The sequence below is a fragment of the Arachis hypogaea genome, chromosome 5 (assembly GCF_003086295.3).
Source record: "Arachis hypogaea cultivar Tifrunner chromosome 5, arahy.Tifrunner.gnm2.J5K5, whole genome shotgun sequence".
NCBI classification, from domain to species: Eukaryota; Viridiplantae; Streptophyta; class Magnoliopsida; order Fabales; family Fabaceae; genus Arachis; species Arachis hypogaea.
This window is the reverse complement of record NC_092040.1, coordinates 74013185-74030647: the sequence shown is the minus strand read 5'-3', so window position 1 is coordinate 74030647 and position 17463 is coordinate 74013185. Positions and strand designations below refer to the sequence as shown.

Here is a 17463-nt window from a genome sequence, read left to right as displayed (position 1 = left end):
AGTTACAGCTTACAGTTTATAATACAACTTTCTCAATTTATCTTCATTTTTTTTCTTTTCTTTACCTTTTTGTTTTGGCTTATGGATTAAGTTCTTTGTCGGTGGTTTCAATTTTGATTCTTAAATGTGATTGTAGTTTAGGGAGAGATGGAGAGAGACTGAGAGTGGCGGAGGCCGGAGGGGCAAAGGGACATTGGTGAGCTACGAATTCCACTACCCTCTGCTTTTTTCTTTCATTTATTTCTCTTTTCTTTTTTTTTTCTTGGGAGTTTGATAACTGTGTTCAATTTTGTCCTTTGGGAGTGTTGAAGATGTAAAGATTCAATGCCAACAAAGAAGAATGTTTGGATTTGTGACCTTTGTTGAACCAGAATCTGTTAAAATGATTCTGGAAAAGGGAAATCTCCATTATGTTCATCGCTCTAGGGTGCTTGTAAAATCTTACAAGGAGAAGCCAAAAGTTGATAATTATGTAAAATCCCCATTATGTTGCTACACAGTGTTGGTTACAGCCTTTTGATCATCTTGCCTCTAATTTAATGCATGTCTCCTTCCAGGTGGAGTCTGAAATTTTCTATCGCATGGTGGACTTTCACCTTCAATTGGGACCCTTGATAACATAAGGAGCTTTGATCGTGTTCAAGAGTTCCTCATGAAGGGGCCATATGTGATCTTCTGTGATCGGATCCAGATGACAGATGTGGCTGGAAAATTTCTCCATGGGGTGCTAGATATACTTTTGGCTAGGTAGCGATAGCTTTTAGCTTCTGTACTCCATGTTGAATATGTTTGGTATATCAATATGTCTTCTATACTTTTATTGATCACATTCGTCCTTTCAGGATATATCTGAACAATTTAATCACACAAACAGTCTGAAGCCGATTGCTAGAGCTCATCAGATGGTTATGGATGGATTTAACTGCTGTAATTCTCATTCTCGTTGAGTGATCTTTGTAACAACCCTGATTTTCGTGTACGCGAGATCTTTTCTAAAGGCACGGAATTCTCCGGAAAATCAGTAAAGGGAACACCTCTGTTATATCATCAAGCATCTCGATCCTCATTATCATTATGTCATCCTTAAGCTAGAACCTCCTTTGAGGCAAGCTCGATAATGCAATCGCGAAGAACCTAGTTTTTGAACCGTATCGGTTGGCAGTTTTGATTCTGATTCTCGTAAATAGTCCTTGTTTGACGAACCGGACTCGATTCATGAGAGGATAGAGATAATAGTATAATATTATCATTATATTAGTATTAGAAAATGCTTGAATGATATTATAAGGTTACCTGGTCTGTTTTTGTTAAAAACAGAAAATCAATTTAGCCGGGTTTATGGTTTACTGGTGCAGCTTAGCACCAGCACTCTCTAATGACTTTAGCAATGCTAAGGCCTCATTATTCATGTTTTATTCTTATAATAAATATGTTACTAGTTTCATTTATGCTAGTAGCTCAGAAAATAATTTTTAGAGATGTTTTTACGAGTGTTCCGATACACCTAGTTTTAGTAGTTGTACACCAGAGATATTTTAATATTATTTTAATCCACCTCCAAGCCAACCAATCACAACTCACCCTACACCCCCAAAACCCCCAAGGCTGCCTCATTTGCTCATTGTGGCCGAAAATCACCAAGAGAAAAAGGAGAGAAAGTTCTTGGTTCATAAATCTTCAAAGCTTGATTTCTTCTGAACTAAAACTCAAATCAAAACTCCGATTTTACCAAAATGATCCTCTCTTTTTCCTCTACATCACCATGTGACTTATCAAGGCTGGAAATAAGGTGAGATGGCTGTCTCCCTCCCTCTTCAATTCGGTTTTCAAGGAAAACCATGTAAACATGTGTTTTCTTGATGTTTTTCCTTAGGAATCATGCTTAACTTGACTTGAGGGCCAAGAAACGTGAATTTCCAGCAACTCTAAGGTGATATATCTCTTCCTAACATGCTGAGTGAGATTTGGTCAGTTGAGAGTTTTTGGATTTAAAGTTGTTCTTGATGTGATTTAGGAGGAAAAAGTGCTAAAGGACCACCTGAAAGCCTAACTGAATTAGGAGCAGCAAAACCAGGTAGGGTTTGATGAATTTAATCTTGATTGATTGTGTTTGAGTTGTGTAATTATGATATGGTTTGGCTGTGCTTGAAATTGATTGTTTATATGAGTGATTCTTGTTGAAAGTTTGTTGAAAATTTGATGAAATTTGATGATATTTAAGCTATGAATGTTGTTCTTGAGGGCTGCTGGAAAACGAAACCCTAGGCCTTAAATTGGGGTTCAATTTGTGTTAAAATCATGTAGAAAAGATGGGGTTTTAGTGGCTGGGAATTTATTTTGAATTTTGGTAAAAATCGGTTGCTGAAAAGACTGAAAAACGGGTAAAAACAGAGAAAGAATCTGAAAAATTTATGAAGAACATGAAGAACACTTTGAGTGTGGTGAAGAACATTGAAGAACACCTTTTAGATCTTAGAAAGGGCAGGGAAGTAATTATTTTGGTGTTTAAGGGGTTATTTGGTAATTTCTGAAAGTTAGGGTGGTTAAAGTAGAAATATTAAAAGTTACCAGGGTAAAAAGTTAATTTTAAAGGTTAAAAGGTAAAGGCAAGGTAATTTTCGAAAATTTAATAATAAAATAATAAATAATAATAAAATATTAAATAATAATATTTAATTAAAAATAATATTTTAATAAAAATAATAAAATAATGCAGAAAAGGCAGTTTTCTGTAAAAGCTTTAGAAAGACAACTTTAAGTGCAGAATCTCATGATTACCTTCATAAAACACTTAGGGAGTGGTAATAACATGTTAGTGAGGAAAAGATAAAGAAAAGATAAAGGTTGAAGAAAAGATAAAAGTCAAAGAAAAAGTCTGTAAAGTTTTAATGACAGAAAACAGACAGAGATTAGTGAACGAATTAGGGCAACTTAGATAGTACTTGAGTTGCGACTAGGGTTAGGTATTATATGAAAAGTTAAACTGTTTCAGTATAGACTTAATGAACCTATACTTGGGACAGGCTAACTATTCATACCGAAATTTACATAAGCTTTAAATACATACGTTAAGCAGAGAAATCAGAGCAGAATAAAGTAACACAGAGAACATAGTAACCAGAACAGAGTAAAGAGATACGAAGGGAAAAGAGTAATATGATAAAGAGAAATGATTTGAGCCAAGCTTTTGTACAAGTGAAAGATGTAAAGTTTGTATAGTATGGTTGAACAAAGAAAGAGAGAGATATTGTATAAGAATATGTAACTGGAGATGAATAATGAGAATGATAACTTATGATGACAATTACACTGATTCTGTTGAGGAAAAGTATTCAGTTTATGAAATTGTTGGCAAGGACGTGGGTTTTGTCCCGCTTGCGTATTTATGATTATAAAAGAGAATAAAAAGCAGAGGACCTGTTGAAAGGTCATTGTTGCTTGAGGCAACCCAAGAGATATTTAGTTGTTGCTTGAGGCAACCCAAGAGATGTGTTTATTCATTTGTTGCATTATGGAAACTCCTGAGATATTTGTGTGATGATCTGCTGCGTGAAGGCAGTCAGATAGAGGGTGGTGCGACCACTGAGAACGCTTTCCTGCGGTATAGATCCATGTTTTAATTCTGTAAGGCAGAGGGGTTATTTCCTGCTACAGAAATACCGTGACCACCTGTTCCATTTCTGTAGTGGCAGAGGGGTTATTTCCTGTATACAGAAGGTGTGTCGGCATACATCCCTGCAGTGGCAGATGTGTTATTTCCTGTATGCAGTGGACCCTGTGGTGGCAGAGGGGTTATTTCCTGTACACAGGGGTATAGCCAATAGGAAAGCCTTATCCAGACAGAGGTTGCTGGATAACGTCGGGAGCGGGTTAGTAACCGACAGATGAGCTCATTACCTGCACTAGGGCTAGACATGCATCACACTTGGTTGTGCATTTTCTCTATTATGATTGTTGCATGAATGTATGCTTTCTCTGTTTGTATTGTATTCTCTGTGTTTGTGTCTGTGTTTTACTTTCTTGTATTCCTCTGTTTGTGATCTTTTTCTGTTTTCTTTATTTTCTCTATTTATCTATCTTCTGTTTACTACTTCTCTATATTCTGCTATTAGTCTGCTAAACAACACAAAATTAATGAACGTAACTAATAACCCCGACCCTACTAAGAACTCCCCAGTTCTTACCCCTTCTCTCTCCCTTCCCCTTCAGATGGAAGTAAGAGTACCTTACCGTAGTTCATTGATGATGGTTCTGCAACAAGGATTCTGCTCTAGATAGTCTTCTGAGTCTAGGGTGAATATCATTCTCTGTTTATATGTATATACTGTGAGACCAGCCAACGTCTGCACCCCGGTCGTATGCGCACTTTAACCTAAATCCTGTGTACGAGATTCCTATTGTGTGGCTACTTCATGAGGTACCAGAGAGACGTCCTGTGGAAAAGTCTGATCGTGCAGAGGAGTAGCAGATGATGTTATATCTTTTGATAACGTTCTACCTGACTTGAGTTGTGAAGACTTAGAACGTATTTTCCCTCGCTTTAGTAGTTTAGAGGGACTAGGTGAGTATAGAGTCTAGGCTAGCCTAGGCGCCAGCTTAGGGACTTCTTGAACAGGTCAGGCCCTAGGATGTTGTATGTATATATATGTAGATAGTTATTATCTAGCTATATCTAGGGGTGTTCTAACTAAAGGTCTATACTCTAACAAAGGCTGGATAAATGAATGTTGCTAGCTACTCGTGATGTATTTATGTGTGGTTGTTTATAACTGTTTTATCTATTATTACTTGTGAATTGATTATGAGTGATTCCGTCTATTAATCCAAATGTTTTCAAAAAAAAAAATACTTCGCAAATTAACTACGTTTTTAACAACAAATCAGGCTCATATGATAAATAATAGATAATAATTAAGAGGACAAATTGGTAGCGCTCAGTTTTCGGTATGATCTAGACATATTGAAAATTGGGTCGTTACAATTTGGTATCAGAGCAGTTCGTTCCCAGTAGAGCCTGGGGAGTGGACTGACTATGCTTCATTGCATACTCTGCTTGTGTGTCTCATGCTGTTAGGGTATCTTTAAGATACATTGGGCATGAATGTCTATGAGTGCTCATTTTGGGAATGTTCGTACCTAACTTGAGATATTAAGACTGATCACCTTAATATTGATTGTTTGGTACGGATAAGACCTTAATGACTGCGAATAGGCATAGTTTAATCGAGCTTCAAACGATGAATCGATGCGAGGCACAGCTATCCTCATAGCTGTTATGATCTCCATGGCCATAGCTATGTTAGATTTGGATGCTGTAAGGAACGAATGCTTGTTTCACTTGTGGAGAAGTTGGACACTTGGCAGGGAATTGCCCAAAAGAATTTGCTCGGAATCCAGTGCGAACCCAGCAACAAGGCCGAGTGTTTGCCATGACTGCTGATGATGCTATGCAACCAAACGCCCTGATCCAAGGTCAGTGTTATGTCAAAAATCGATTTCTAACTGTACTGTATGACTCGGGTGTATCACATTCCTTTATTTCTTTAACTGTTGCTCGTGAGTTGGGACTAGATTTTTCTGAGCTGAACTTTGATCTAATTATCCATACACCTGCATCTCAAAATGTTTTGACTGGTTTAGTGTGCCTGCAAGTACCGTTTGCTATTAGGAACAGGACTTTTATACACGATCTAATCTGTTTATCTCCATCTGGTTTAGAAGTTATTTTAGGATTAGATTGGTTATCTAAGTATCATGTTTTCTTTGATTATTTTAAAAGAACTGCTGTTATTCCATCTAATAGTCTATGTACTAAACCATTTTTGTCCCATACCTTATATCTGAATTCTGTAAGAGTTACCTTAGGCAGAAGTGATTGTGAGGGGTACGTTCTGTTAGCGGCTAGCTCGAATGATAGTGAATTAAGCTTAGAACGAATCCAAATGGTGAAAGAATTCCCTGATGTTTTCTTGGATGACATACCTGAGTTTCTTCCTCAGCAAGAGATAAAATTCAGCATTGATCTAGTACCTGGAACCAGACCGATTTTCATAGCACCGTACCAAATGTCACCATTGCTTGCAGAGCTGAAGAAGCTATGAGATAGGATCGTAGTGGCCTATGGAGGTACAAGAACAGAATTTATGTGCCCAACTCTGGAGAATTGCATATGAGTACATCATACCATCCTCAGACAGACGGACAATCAGAGCGAACAATCCAGACATTGGAAGACATGTTAAGATCTTGTGTGATGGATAACCAAGGCAGTTGGGATAGGTATTTGCCATTAGTCGAGTTCGTCTACAACGACAGTTTCCAATAAAGTATCGGGATGGCACCATATGAAGCTCTCTATGGAAAAAGATGTCGGACACCATTGTATTGGAATGATGATGGAGAAGTTAGTGTCTTAGGTCCAGACTTAGTGCAAGAAACTACTGAGAAGATAAAGGGTATTCGCCAGAAGATCCAGACCGCACAGAGCCGTCAAAAGAGCTATGCCGATAATAGACGTAGACCCTTAGAGTTTAGTGAGGGAGATCATGTCTTTCTAGAAGTAACTTCGATTACTGGAATAGGTAGAGTCCTTAAGACTAAAAAAAACTTAACCCTCGATACATAGGACCTTTCCAAATACTTAAAAGAGTCGGTCTAGTAGCGTATCAAATAGCCCTTCCTCCATATCTGTCAAACCTTCATGATGTTTTTCTTATGTCTCGCAACTTAAGAAATATATTCCCGACAAGAGTCACATTTTACAACCAGAGACAGTACAGTTACGAAATGATTTGACATATCAAGCATCACCAGTTCAGATAGTAGAAATAAGTCATAAGCAGCTAAGAGCCAAAGTTGTTCGCTTAGTCAAAGTAGCTTGGGAACCAAGAGGAGAAGAAGAGCACACTTGGGGACTAGAAGATAAGCTGAAAGCTAATTACCCGCATCTATTCCTAGGTAACTGAAATTTTGAGGGCAAAATTTTCTTTTAGGAGGGTAGAATGTAACAACCCTGATTTTCGTGTACGCGAGATCTTTTCTAAAGGCACGGAATTCTCCGGAAGATCAGTAAAGGGAACACCTCTGTTATATCATCAAGCATCTCGATCCTCATTATCATTATGTCATCCTTAAGCTAGAACCTCCTTTGAGGCAAGCTCGATAATGCAATCGCGGAGAACCTAGGTTTTGAACCGTATCGGTTGGCAGTTTTGATTCTGATTCTCGTAAATAGTCCTTGTTTGACGAATCGGACTCGATTCATGAGAGGATAGAGATAATAGTATAATATTATCATTATATTAGTATTAGAAAATGCTTGAATGATATTATAAGGTTACCTGGTCTGTTTTTATTAAAAACAGAAAATCAGTTTAGCCGGGTTTATGGTTTACTGGTGCAGCTTAGCACCAGCACTCTCTAATGACTTTAGCAATGCTAAGGCCTCATTATTCATGTTTTATTCTTATAATAAATATGTTACTAGTGTCATTTATGCTAGTAGCTCAGAAAATAATTTTTAGAGATGTTTTTACGAGTGTTCCGATACACCTAGTTTTAGTAGTTGTACACCAGAGATATTTTAATATTATTTTAATCCACCTCCAAGCCAACCAATCACAACTCACCCTACACCCCCAAAACCCCCAAGGCTGCCTCATTTGCTCATTGTGGCCGAATTCACCAAGAGAAAAAGGAGAGAAAGTTCTTTGTTCATAAATCTTCAAAGCTTGATTTCTTCTGAACTAAAACTCAAATCAAAACTCCGATTTCACCAAAATGATCCTCTCTTTTTCCTCTACATCACCATGTGCCTTATCAAGGCTGGAAATAAGGTGAGATGGCTGTCTCCCTCCCTCTTCAATTCGGTTTTCAAGGAAAACCATGTCAACATGTGTTTTCTTGATGTTTTTCCTTAGGAATCATGCTTAACTTGACTTGAGGGCCAAGAAACGTGAATTTCCAGCAACTCTAAGGTGATATATCTCTTCCTAACATGCTGAGTGAGATTTGGTCAGTTGAGAGTTTTTGGATTTAAAGTTGTTCTTGATGTGATTTAGGAGGAAAAAGTGCTAAAGGACCACCTGAAAGCCTAACTGAATTAGGAGCAGCAAAACCAGGTAGGGTTTGATGAATTTAATCTTGATTGATTGTGTTTGAGTTGTGTAATTATGATATGGTTTGGCTGTGCTTGAAATTGATTGTTTATATGAGTGATTCTTGTTGAAAGTTTGTGGAAAATTTGATGAAATTTGATGATATTTAAGCTATGAATGTTGTTCTTGAGGGCTGCTGGAAAACGAAACCCTAGGCCTTAAATTGGGGTTCAATTTGTGTTAAAATCATGTAGAAAAGATGGGGTTTTAGTGGCTGGGAATTTATTTTGAATTTTGGTAAAAATCGGTTGTTGAAAAGACTGAAAAACGGGTAAAAACAGAGAAAGAATCTGAAGAATTTATGAAGAACATGAAGAACACTTTGAGTGTGGTGAAGAACATTGAAGAACACCTTTTAGATCTTAGAAAGCGCAAGGAAGTAATTATTTTGGTGTTTAAGGGGTTATTTGGTAATTTCTGAAAGTTAGGGTGGTTAAAGTAGAAATATTAAAAGTTACCAGGGTAAAAAGTTAATTTTAAAGGTTAAAAGGTAAAGGCAAGGTAATTTTCGAAAATTTAATAATAAAATAATAAATAATAATAAAATATTAAATAATAATATTTAATTAAAAATAATATTTTAATAAAAATAATAAAATAATGCAGAAAAGGCAGTTTTCTGTAAAAGCTTTAGAAAGACAACTTTAAGTGCAGAATCTCATGATTACCTTCATAAAACACTTAGGGAGTGGTAATAACATGTTAGTGAGGAAAAGATAAAGAAAAGATAAAGGTTGAAGAAAAGATAAAAGTCAAAGAAAAAGTCTGTAAAGTTTTAATGACAGAAAACAGACAGAGATTAGTGAACGAATTAGGGCAACTTAGATAGTACTTGAGTTGCGACTAGGGTTAGGTATTATATGAAAAGTTAAACTGTTTCAGTATAGACTTAATGAACCTATACTTGGGACAGGCTAACTATTCATACCGAAATTTACATAAGCTTTAAATACATACGTTAAGCAGAGAAATCAGAGCAGAATAAAGTAACACAGAGAACATAGTAACCAGAACAGAGTAAAGAGATACGAAGGGAAAAGAGTAATATGATAAAGAGAAATGATTTGAGCCAAGCTTTTGTACAAGTGAAAGATGTAAAGTTTGTATAGTATGGTTGAACAAAGAAAGAGAGAGATATTGTATAAGAATATGTAACTGGAGATGAATAATGAGAATGATAACTTATGATGACAATTACACTGATTCTGTTGAGGAAAAGTATTCAGTTTATGAAATTGTTGGCAAGGACGTGGGTTTTGTCCCGCTTGCGTATTTATGATTATAAAAGAGAATAAAAAGCAGAGGACCTGTTGAAAGGTCATTGTTGCTTGAGGCAACCCAAGAGATATTTAGTTGTTGCTTGAGGCAACCCAAGAGATGTGTTTATTCATTTGTTGCATTATGGAAACTCCTGAGATATTTGTGTGATGATCTGCTGCGTGAAGGCAGTCAGATAGATGGTGGTGTGACCACTGAGAACGCTTTCCTGCGGTATAGATCCATGTTTTAATTCTGTAAGGCAGAGGGGTTATTTCCTGCTACAGAAATACCGTGACCACCTGTTCCATTTCTGTAGTGGCAGAGGGGTTATTTCCTGTATACAGAAGGTGTGTCGGCATACATCCCTGCAGTGGCAGATGTGTTATTTCCTGTATGCAGTGGACCCTGTGGTGGCAGAGGGGTTATTTCCTGTACACAGGGGTATAGCCAATAGGAAAGCCTTATCCAGACAGAGGTTGCTGGATAACGTCGGGAGCGGGTTAGTAACCGACAGATGAGCTCATTACCTGCACTAGGGCTAGACATGCATCATACTTGGTTGTGCATTTTCTCTATTATGATTGTTGCATGAATGTATGCTTTCTCTGTTTGTATTGTATTCTCTGTGTTTGTGTCTGTGTTTTACTTTCTTGTATTCCTCTGTTTGTGATCTTTTTCTGTTTTCTTTATTTTCTCTATTTATCTGTCTTCTGTTTACTACTTCTCTATATTCTGCTATTAGTCTGCTAAACAACACAAAATTAATGAACGTAACTAATAACCCCGACCCTACTAAGAACTCCCCAGTTCTTACCCCTTCTCTCTCCCTTCCCCTTCAGATGGAAGTAAGAGTACCTTACCGTAGTTCATTGATGATGGTTCTGCAACAAGGATTCTGCTCTAGATAGTCTTCTGAGTCTAGGGTGAATATCATTCTCTGTTTATATGTATATACTGTGAGACCAGCCAACGTCTGCACCCCGGTCGTATGCGCACTTTAACCTAAATCCTGTGTACGAGATTCCTATTGTGTGGCTACTTCATGAGGTACCAGAGCGACGTCCTGTGGAAAAGTCTGATCGTGCAGAGGAGTAGCAGATGATGTTCTATCTTTTGATAACGTTCCACCTGACTTGAGTTGTGAAGACTTAGAACGTATTTTCCCTCGCTTTAGTAGTTTAGAGGGACTAGGTGAGTATAGAGTCTAGGCTAGCCTAGGCGCCAGCTTAGGGACTTCTTGAACAGGTCAGGCCCTAGGATGTTGTATGTATATATATGTACATAGTTATTATCTAGCTATATCTAGGGGTGTTCTAACTAAAGGTCTATACTCTAACAAAGGCTGGATAAATGAATGTTGCTAGCTACTCGTGATGTATTTATGTGTGGTTGTTTATAACTGTTTTATCTGTTATTACTTGTGAATTGATTATGAGTGATTCCGTCTATTAATCCAAATGTTTTCAAAAAAAAAAAATACTTCGCAAATTAACTACGTTTTTAACAACAAATCAGGCTCATATGATAAATAATAGATAATAATTAAGAGGACAAATTGGTAGCGCTCAGTTTTCGGTATGATCTAGACATATTGAAAATTGGGTCGTTACAATCTTCATTTTCTTACTCTAGAATTATTGGATAAGTTTCAGCTGTGCATTGTTTTGTGGAAATAGGAACAAAAGGTGGTTACGATTTTTAGTGCGCCCAACTACTGTTACCGATGTGGGAACATGGCTTCCATATTGGAGGTTGATGATTGCAAGGTCCACACATTTATCCAGGTCATCTTGGTAAGGAACCTACCACATTTTTTGTTCTTAAATTAATACTTCAATAATATTTGTTATTGGATGTTCAAATAATATTATTTATTTAGATTAATCAAAATTTAAGGACTTAACAATGAGATTAACAAATCGGGCATAATTAGTAAGTTATCATTTTAATTAATAATAAGTCAACTGCATTACTCAAGTACTAAATGAAACCCAATTTTATGTGCTGGAAGGGGATGGAAAAAGGTTATATATAACATTAAAAATAGTATAAATGTGGAATAATTTAACGAGGAATTGCCGTTAGCATGGATATCTTCTTTATAAATTACTCAAATTATGATTCCTTTTTTATCCATGTGCTTCAACTAATTATTATTATTATTGGCTTTTTTAACAATTGATGATCATGTCGAAGATCCATTCATTTAATTATTCTCGTTAAGAACTTAACTTGCAAGGATAAATTTATTCTCGTTAAGAACATATATTAATGAAACCTCGGCTTGACTATCCGAATAAATAAGTATAGATATCATATTCATCTTTCTTGGATGTACTTTAGGTTGGTGCAAGAGACATTTTCTTTCCAGGAGGAGGTTGCTGCAACCATGCCTGTTTGTCTCGATCGCAGGGAGTGCTTAGGTTCATCTAAGAAAATGGATCAAACAGCTTCCTTTTCTGGATATTTAAGCAACAAGCAAAAATTTAACCCAGGTATATTCTTCACTAGTCACAATTTTTATTCTTTCTCCTCATCAACGCAAATATTTTTTAATTTTATGGATCTTAACAAGTGTTGCATTTTTCAGTTCTACAACTGGAATATAATCAAGGTTAGATACTGTGATGGTTCATTGTTTACTGGTGACATCGAAGCAGTGGATCCTGTAAGTAATGTAACATTGAAAATTTTGTTCTAAGAGATAAGATTTGTTATTTTGTAATTTCTATTCTGATGAGATTTGCACACATGATAAATGAATTAGAAAACCAATTTGCACTACAGAGGAGGAAGAAATTTCGTTGCTATCTTTGAAGACTTGCTGGCAAAAGGAATGAGAAATGCTCAAAATGTAAGCGACATTATTTATTTATGTTCCAAATGATTGGGGTTCACTAATTGAAAATTGTAAGTACAGGCTATTCTTTCAGGATGTTCAGCAGGAGGATTGACAGCAATACTACAATGCGATCGCTTTAGATCTCTAATTCTAGCAGGAGCCAAAGCCAAATGCATTTCAGATGCTTGTTATTTCATCAATGTGTTTGCTTCCTACTTGAACTTTTCTTTCTCTTTATTCCATGGAACTTGTTACCTCATTGATTGAACATAACAGAAAGGATGTCTCTGGAGCACAACACATTCAAGAGTTCTACAGTCAAGTTGTTGTAACACATGTATGTTTCTCAAATATCTATAGTCAACTTGTTACCTGATTTTATTGAGGGATTTCTAAATAGACCGTGTTATTTTTGCACATATCAAAATATTGGTAATAATTCATTTTTCTTTTTTTATTTATAGATTTTGTCATGCCATCATTGTAGGTATTCTTTCTCATTTGTTTCAGGTATCTCCTCCATTCTCTTATATGTTTGATGCTCATTTGTTTCAAGTTTCTAATCTTCTTTAGGGTATCTGCATTGTAAAGATCTTATATTAGGCTATTACTTTGTTTTCATTTATATATATAATTTGGAATATTTTCTGTAAATACTCATCCAATATCATAGAATAGTGATATTCAACAACTTTTTTAATAAACAAAATCTTTGTCCTTCATTTCTTGATAAGTTTTGGTAGTTTGGTTTCAGGCTACAAGGTAAAAGAAACAACAAAGTTAGGTCTTGCCAGAGAAGCCTATTGAGATATACGAATTTGAAGGGTACTATATATTAGGTGGAGCCATCATAATTCAATAATTCATGATTTTTATGATAGAGATTTGATGTATCTTTAGCTACATGTTATGTTCATGTTATGTTTGATACTTTATTTATATAGGAGTTATTACTTTTGATTTTCAATACTAAAATATTATATATTATGTTTAATACTTTATTTGAGTTATGTAATATTTTGCTTATAAGTTATGATTTCTTGTTATTGTGAAATTTTAAACAAAAAATTATTTATTTAATATAGTAAAAACGACGGTTAAAAGTCATGTGCAGATAAAAGTGTATGCTAATTTAAAAGATAAAAAAATGTTACTTTTATCCGGTAAAAATGATAGCTTGTAACTTCCATTTTAAACAATTAAAATGTCATTTTAACGTGGAAAAAATGGCGGTTTTAAACTACCATTTTTAAACAATAAATTTTGCTGTTTTAAACAACATGAAATGTCATTTTAACCAACAAAAAGATGCTATTTTATTTGGAAATAACGGTGGTTTGAACCGCCATTTTAACCCAACTAAAAAATTGCCATTTTAACCAGGTAATTGTGGCGGTTTGAAACTGCCGTTTTAACTAACAAAAAATGCTGTTTTATCTGGAAATAACGGCGGTTTGAACCGCCATTTTAACCCAACTCAAAAACCACCGCTTTAACCAGGTAATTGTGGCGGTTTGAAGCAGCCGTTTTAAGCAACAAAAAATGCCGTTTTATCCGGAAATAAAGGCGGTTTGAACCGCCGTTTTAACCCAACTCAAAAACCACCGTTTTAACCAGGTAATTGTGGCAGTTTTTCTAAAACCGACGTAATAACCAAATGGTGCTTCAAATTATGGCGGTTTTTCTTGAGTGCCGTTCAAGGTAATAATGGCGGTTCAAACCGCCGTAATTACCAAGTTTTTTTGTAGTGTAAGAATGCCCGACAGAGAAGTCGGACCAATGAAAGGATCACTAAAAAGGGACAAAGACATCTCATAAAGGCCAAAGAAAAGCCAGGAATGCTTTGCTGAAAGGTACGAAGTCTTGAAAAAAGATACTACTTAAAAAGAAAAAGCACAAGTCGAAACGGCGCTAAAAAGTCTTCCAAACAAACTATAAAGAAAAGGTTCCTCCTCGGAACACTACCTAAAATTTGTTGGAATATGACTAAAAATCCCGGACGATGAAGCCATGCAGGTCAACGTCAGCTAACAAGAGGCGAGACCCAAAGAAACAAGTCACTTATTTTCTTTCACTAGTCTCAGGTTTACATCAGAGGATTGAGGGAACGAATAAACAACTATTGAAATCACTGGTTGGTTGTTGACCAACAGAATGAATTGGAGTCTTTTTTCGTTGGTCAGCTGTAAACCAAGTGCTGTCCGTCTTCATGGCCTCAATAAGACTCAGTATTGTACTGGCCGAATCCGTTTCGGCTTTTTCCCCAATTTCCCATGCCTCACATCCAGTCTTCTACAGGAAAAACCTACTGAGTTTCTGGCACAATTCTTACAGGTTACTGACATGATATGTGATAAGGAAGTAGATCAGGATGTCTACAGATTACTACTATTTTCATTTGCTGTAAAAGATCAAGCCAAAAGTTGGTTAAATAACTAACCTACAACAAGCATAAAAACATGGAAACAGATGTCAGAAAAATTTCTGAATCAATATTTCCCTCCAAAAAGGATGACACAGTTAAGGCTGGACATCCAATGCTTTAAACAAGAGGATAATGAATCCCATTATGACACCTGGGAGAGGTATAAAGAGATGCTAAGGAAATGCCCCTCTGAAATGCTTTTAGAATGGGTGTAGTTAAACATCTTCTACTATGGGCTTACAGAAAAGGCCCAGATATCTCTAGACCACTCAGTTGGTGGATCTATACTCATGAGAAAAACAATTGAAGAGACTCAAGAGCTCATAGATACGGTTGCTAAAAATTAGCATCTGTACTTGAGAAGTGAGTCCTCCATGAAAGAAGAGGCTAAGGAAGTATCCACTGAATTTAGTCCTCTAGAACAAGTTGCTGAACTCAATTAACAACTCTTTTCTATAACAAAACAGCTAGCAGAATTTAAGGAGAAGCTATGAAAAACCAAAGATGCTAACCAGAATATGGAAAAACAATCAAATCAGACAAAACAGCAATTATCCAAGCAGAAAACAGAAGAATGCCAAGCTGTTCAGGAGTGGAAAGACATTGAACGTCTCAAATCAAAGCAGCAGGAAGCCAAGAAAGGAACATCTGACAGAGGTTGACCAATTCACTACCCAAAAATCCTCTGAGGACCATAAGAGCCCAGAGAGGAAGGATTCTGGCGTTCAAACACCAGAAAAGGGTCTAAAACTAGCATTAAACGCCCATTTAACTGCCAACTCTGGCGTTCAAACACCAGAAAAGGGCAGCAACCTGGCGTTAAGCGCCAATAATGATGCCAGTTCTGGCATTCAAATGCCAGCAAAGGGTGGCAATCTGGCGTTAAATGCCCATTCAGCACCCAATTCTAGCGTTCAAACGCCAATGAGGGATCAGGCACCTGCAAGTGCTGATAACAACCCTCATGTTTATACAGACAAAGCGACCAACCTCTTCAGGTCAGGACAACCCGACCCCTTCTCAAAGAGCTCGGCTAAGTCACAAAAAAGTCCAAACAAAGGACCCAAATAGAGGAACACGTCCCAAATCCAAAGGCAGCCCAAACCCGTTGAGATAAAGGCGGTTCCCTTGAAGATAAGATGACCTCACTTGAAGATAAGATAAAGATAAGATAAGATAACTAACTTATCTTATCTATAGAAGGTCATTTTATGCTATTATAAATACACTAGAGCACCCAGGTATAACTGATACACTGATTCTACTCAATACCTGCTTAATACCCTTGCTAACTTAAGCATCGGGGTCCCTTGCAGGTACCTCGCACCCTCCGGGGACAAAGGATCAGCATCATCACCAAGTCCAACGAGTCGGACACAACGAAGTCATCCCATTACCATGGTGGACAACCATGATAATGATCGCACCTCAGATCTAGAGGATAGAATGCCGCACAAAAATGTGGACACTACACCAAAAGACACTCCCCAAATCAACAATAAGGACTCCCCAAACGAGGGAGCCCTGGAGGCATTTCAAGACCGGTTAAAACAACTTGAGGAAGACGCTCTATGTCAACGAGAGGCCGAGAAGGATCTACAAAGAGAAATAAGGCAACGCCGGAAATTAGAGAATAAACTCCTAAAACTTGAAGCCGATGTCAAGACTAAAGCCAGCCAATCCACTCCCGAAGATAGCACCCGCAAGGACCAAGATCCATTCACCAAGGAGATCATGAAGACAAGAATCCTAAAAGACTTTAAACTTCCAGACATGACCTTGTACGACGGCACTACGGATCCCAACCATCATCTTAGTAACTTTGGAAGCAGAATGTACCTCACCGAAGCCTCAGATGCAGTTCGTTGCAAAGCCTTTCCAACTACTTTAACAAAAACGGCAATTAAATGGTTCGATAGCCTCCCTCCAAGATCCATCTCGAGTTTCAACGACATGGCCAAAAAGTTCCTGGCCAGATTCTCCATCCAAAAGGACAAAGAAAAAAATGCGCCGAGCTTACTGGGAATCAGACAAGGAGAGCGGGAAACCCTGCGTAACTACATGGAGAGATTCAACAAAACATGCATGGATATACAAAACCTCGCAACAGAAGCTGCCATCATGGGTCTCATTAATGGCCTGGAAGAAGGGCCTTTTAGTCAATCCATATCAAAGAAGTACCCCACATCCCTGAACGAGGTATAGGAGCGAGCGGAGAAATACATCAACATGGAGGAAATCTCCCGATTAGGAGAGACCTCAAAAGCAGGGTTCACCCCTCAGGATAAAGACAAAGATTCCAGAAAAAAGGAAGATCGACATGGAGAGAAAATCAAAAAATACCACAATTACACCCCTCTTTGGGTGTCTCTCGTGGATGTCTACAGAGAGGTCTGCAACACAGAAAAAATACCACCAGCTCGACCACTCAAAGGCAAAAAAGGAGGAGGAAACCGGGCTGAATATTGTGAATACCATCGGATCCGCGGGCACTCCACCAATGAGTGTTTTGACTTAAAAAACGTCATAGAAAAGCTCATACGAGAAGGAAAGCTAGATCGATACCTAGCCACCCATGAGGATGAACAAAGGAAAAGAAGAAGAGCAGAAGATGTCGGACCAACTGTGCGATCATCCCGGATGCCAGAAAGACACGTCCACATGATACACGGCGGATTCTCCGAGGGAGGAATCTCCAAATCATCCCGCAAAAGACATCTAAAAGACGTACATCACGTCGCAGAAAGGAAGGAAGCACCGGACATCCCAGCAATCACTTT

General features: G+C 37.3%; 1 protein-coding gene across 5 annotated transcripts; it reads left to right on the top strand.

Annotated features, from left to right (window-relative positions):
* The first annotated feature begins 839 nt into the window (after positions 1 to 839).
* Positions 840 to 13197, top strand: LOC112803602 (pectin acetylesterase 11-like). 5 transcript variants are annotated; one of them, XM_072236528.1, is made up of 9 exons: positions 840 to 927; positions 11093 to 11209; positions 11760 to 11911; positions 12007 to 12084; positions 12184 to 12270; positions 12337 to 12461; positions 12535 to 12595; positions 12746 to 12768; positions 13013 to 13197. In XM_072236528.1, exons 5-9 carry the CDS (start codon positions 12253 to 12255, stop codon positions 13095 to 13097), a joined length of 312 nt encoding a protein of 103 aa, XP_072092629.1. In that variant the 5' UTR covers positions 840 to 927; positions 11093 to 11209; positions 11760 to 11911; positions 12007 to 12084; positions 12184 to 12252; the 3' UTR covers positions 13098 to 13197. The 5 variants fall into 5 exon arrangements, 4 of the variants coding, with proteins under 4 accessions (XP_072092629.1, XP_072092630.1, XP_072092631.1 ...); XM_072236529.1 differs by having other exon boundaries at positions 12723 to 12768; positions 13013 to 13123; XM_072236530.1 differs by having other exon boundaries at positions 13002 to 13103.
* The last annotated feature ends 4266 nt before the right edge of the window (positions 13198 to 17463 follow it).

Excerpts from the sequence above, each read along its gene's own strand:
- LOC112803602 (XM_072236528.1), top strand. Across the intron at positions 12,462-12,534 it reads GCTTGTTATTTCATCAATGT|AAAGGATGTCTCTGGAGCAC; the intron begins GTTTGCTTCCTA and ends TGAACATAACAG. Across the intron at positions 12,769-13,012 it reads TTCTTTCTCATTTGTTTCAG|GCTACAAGGTAAAAGAAACA; the intron begins GTATCTCCTCCA and ends GTTTGGTTTCAG.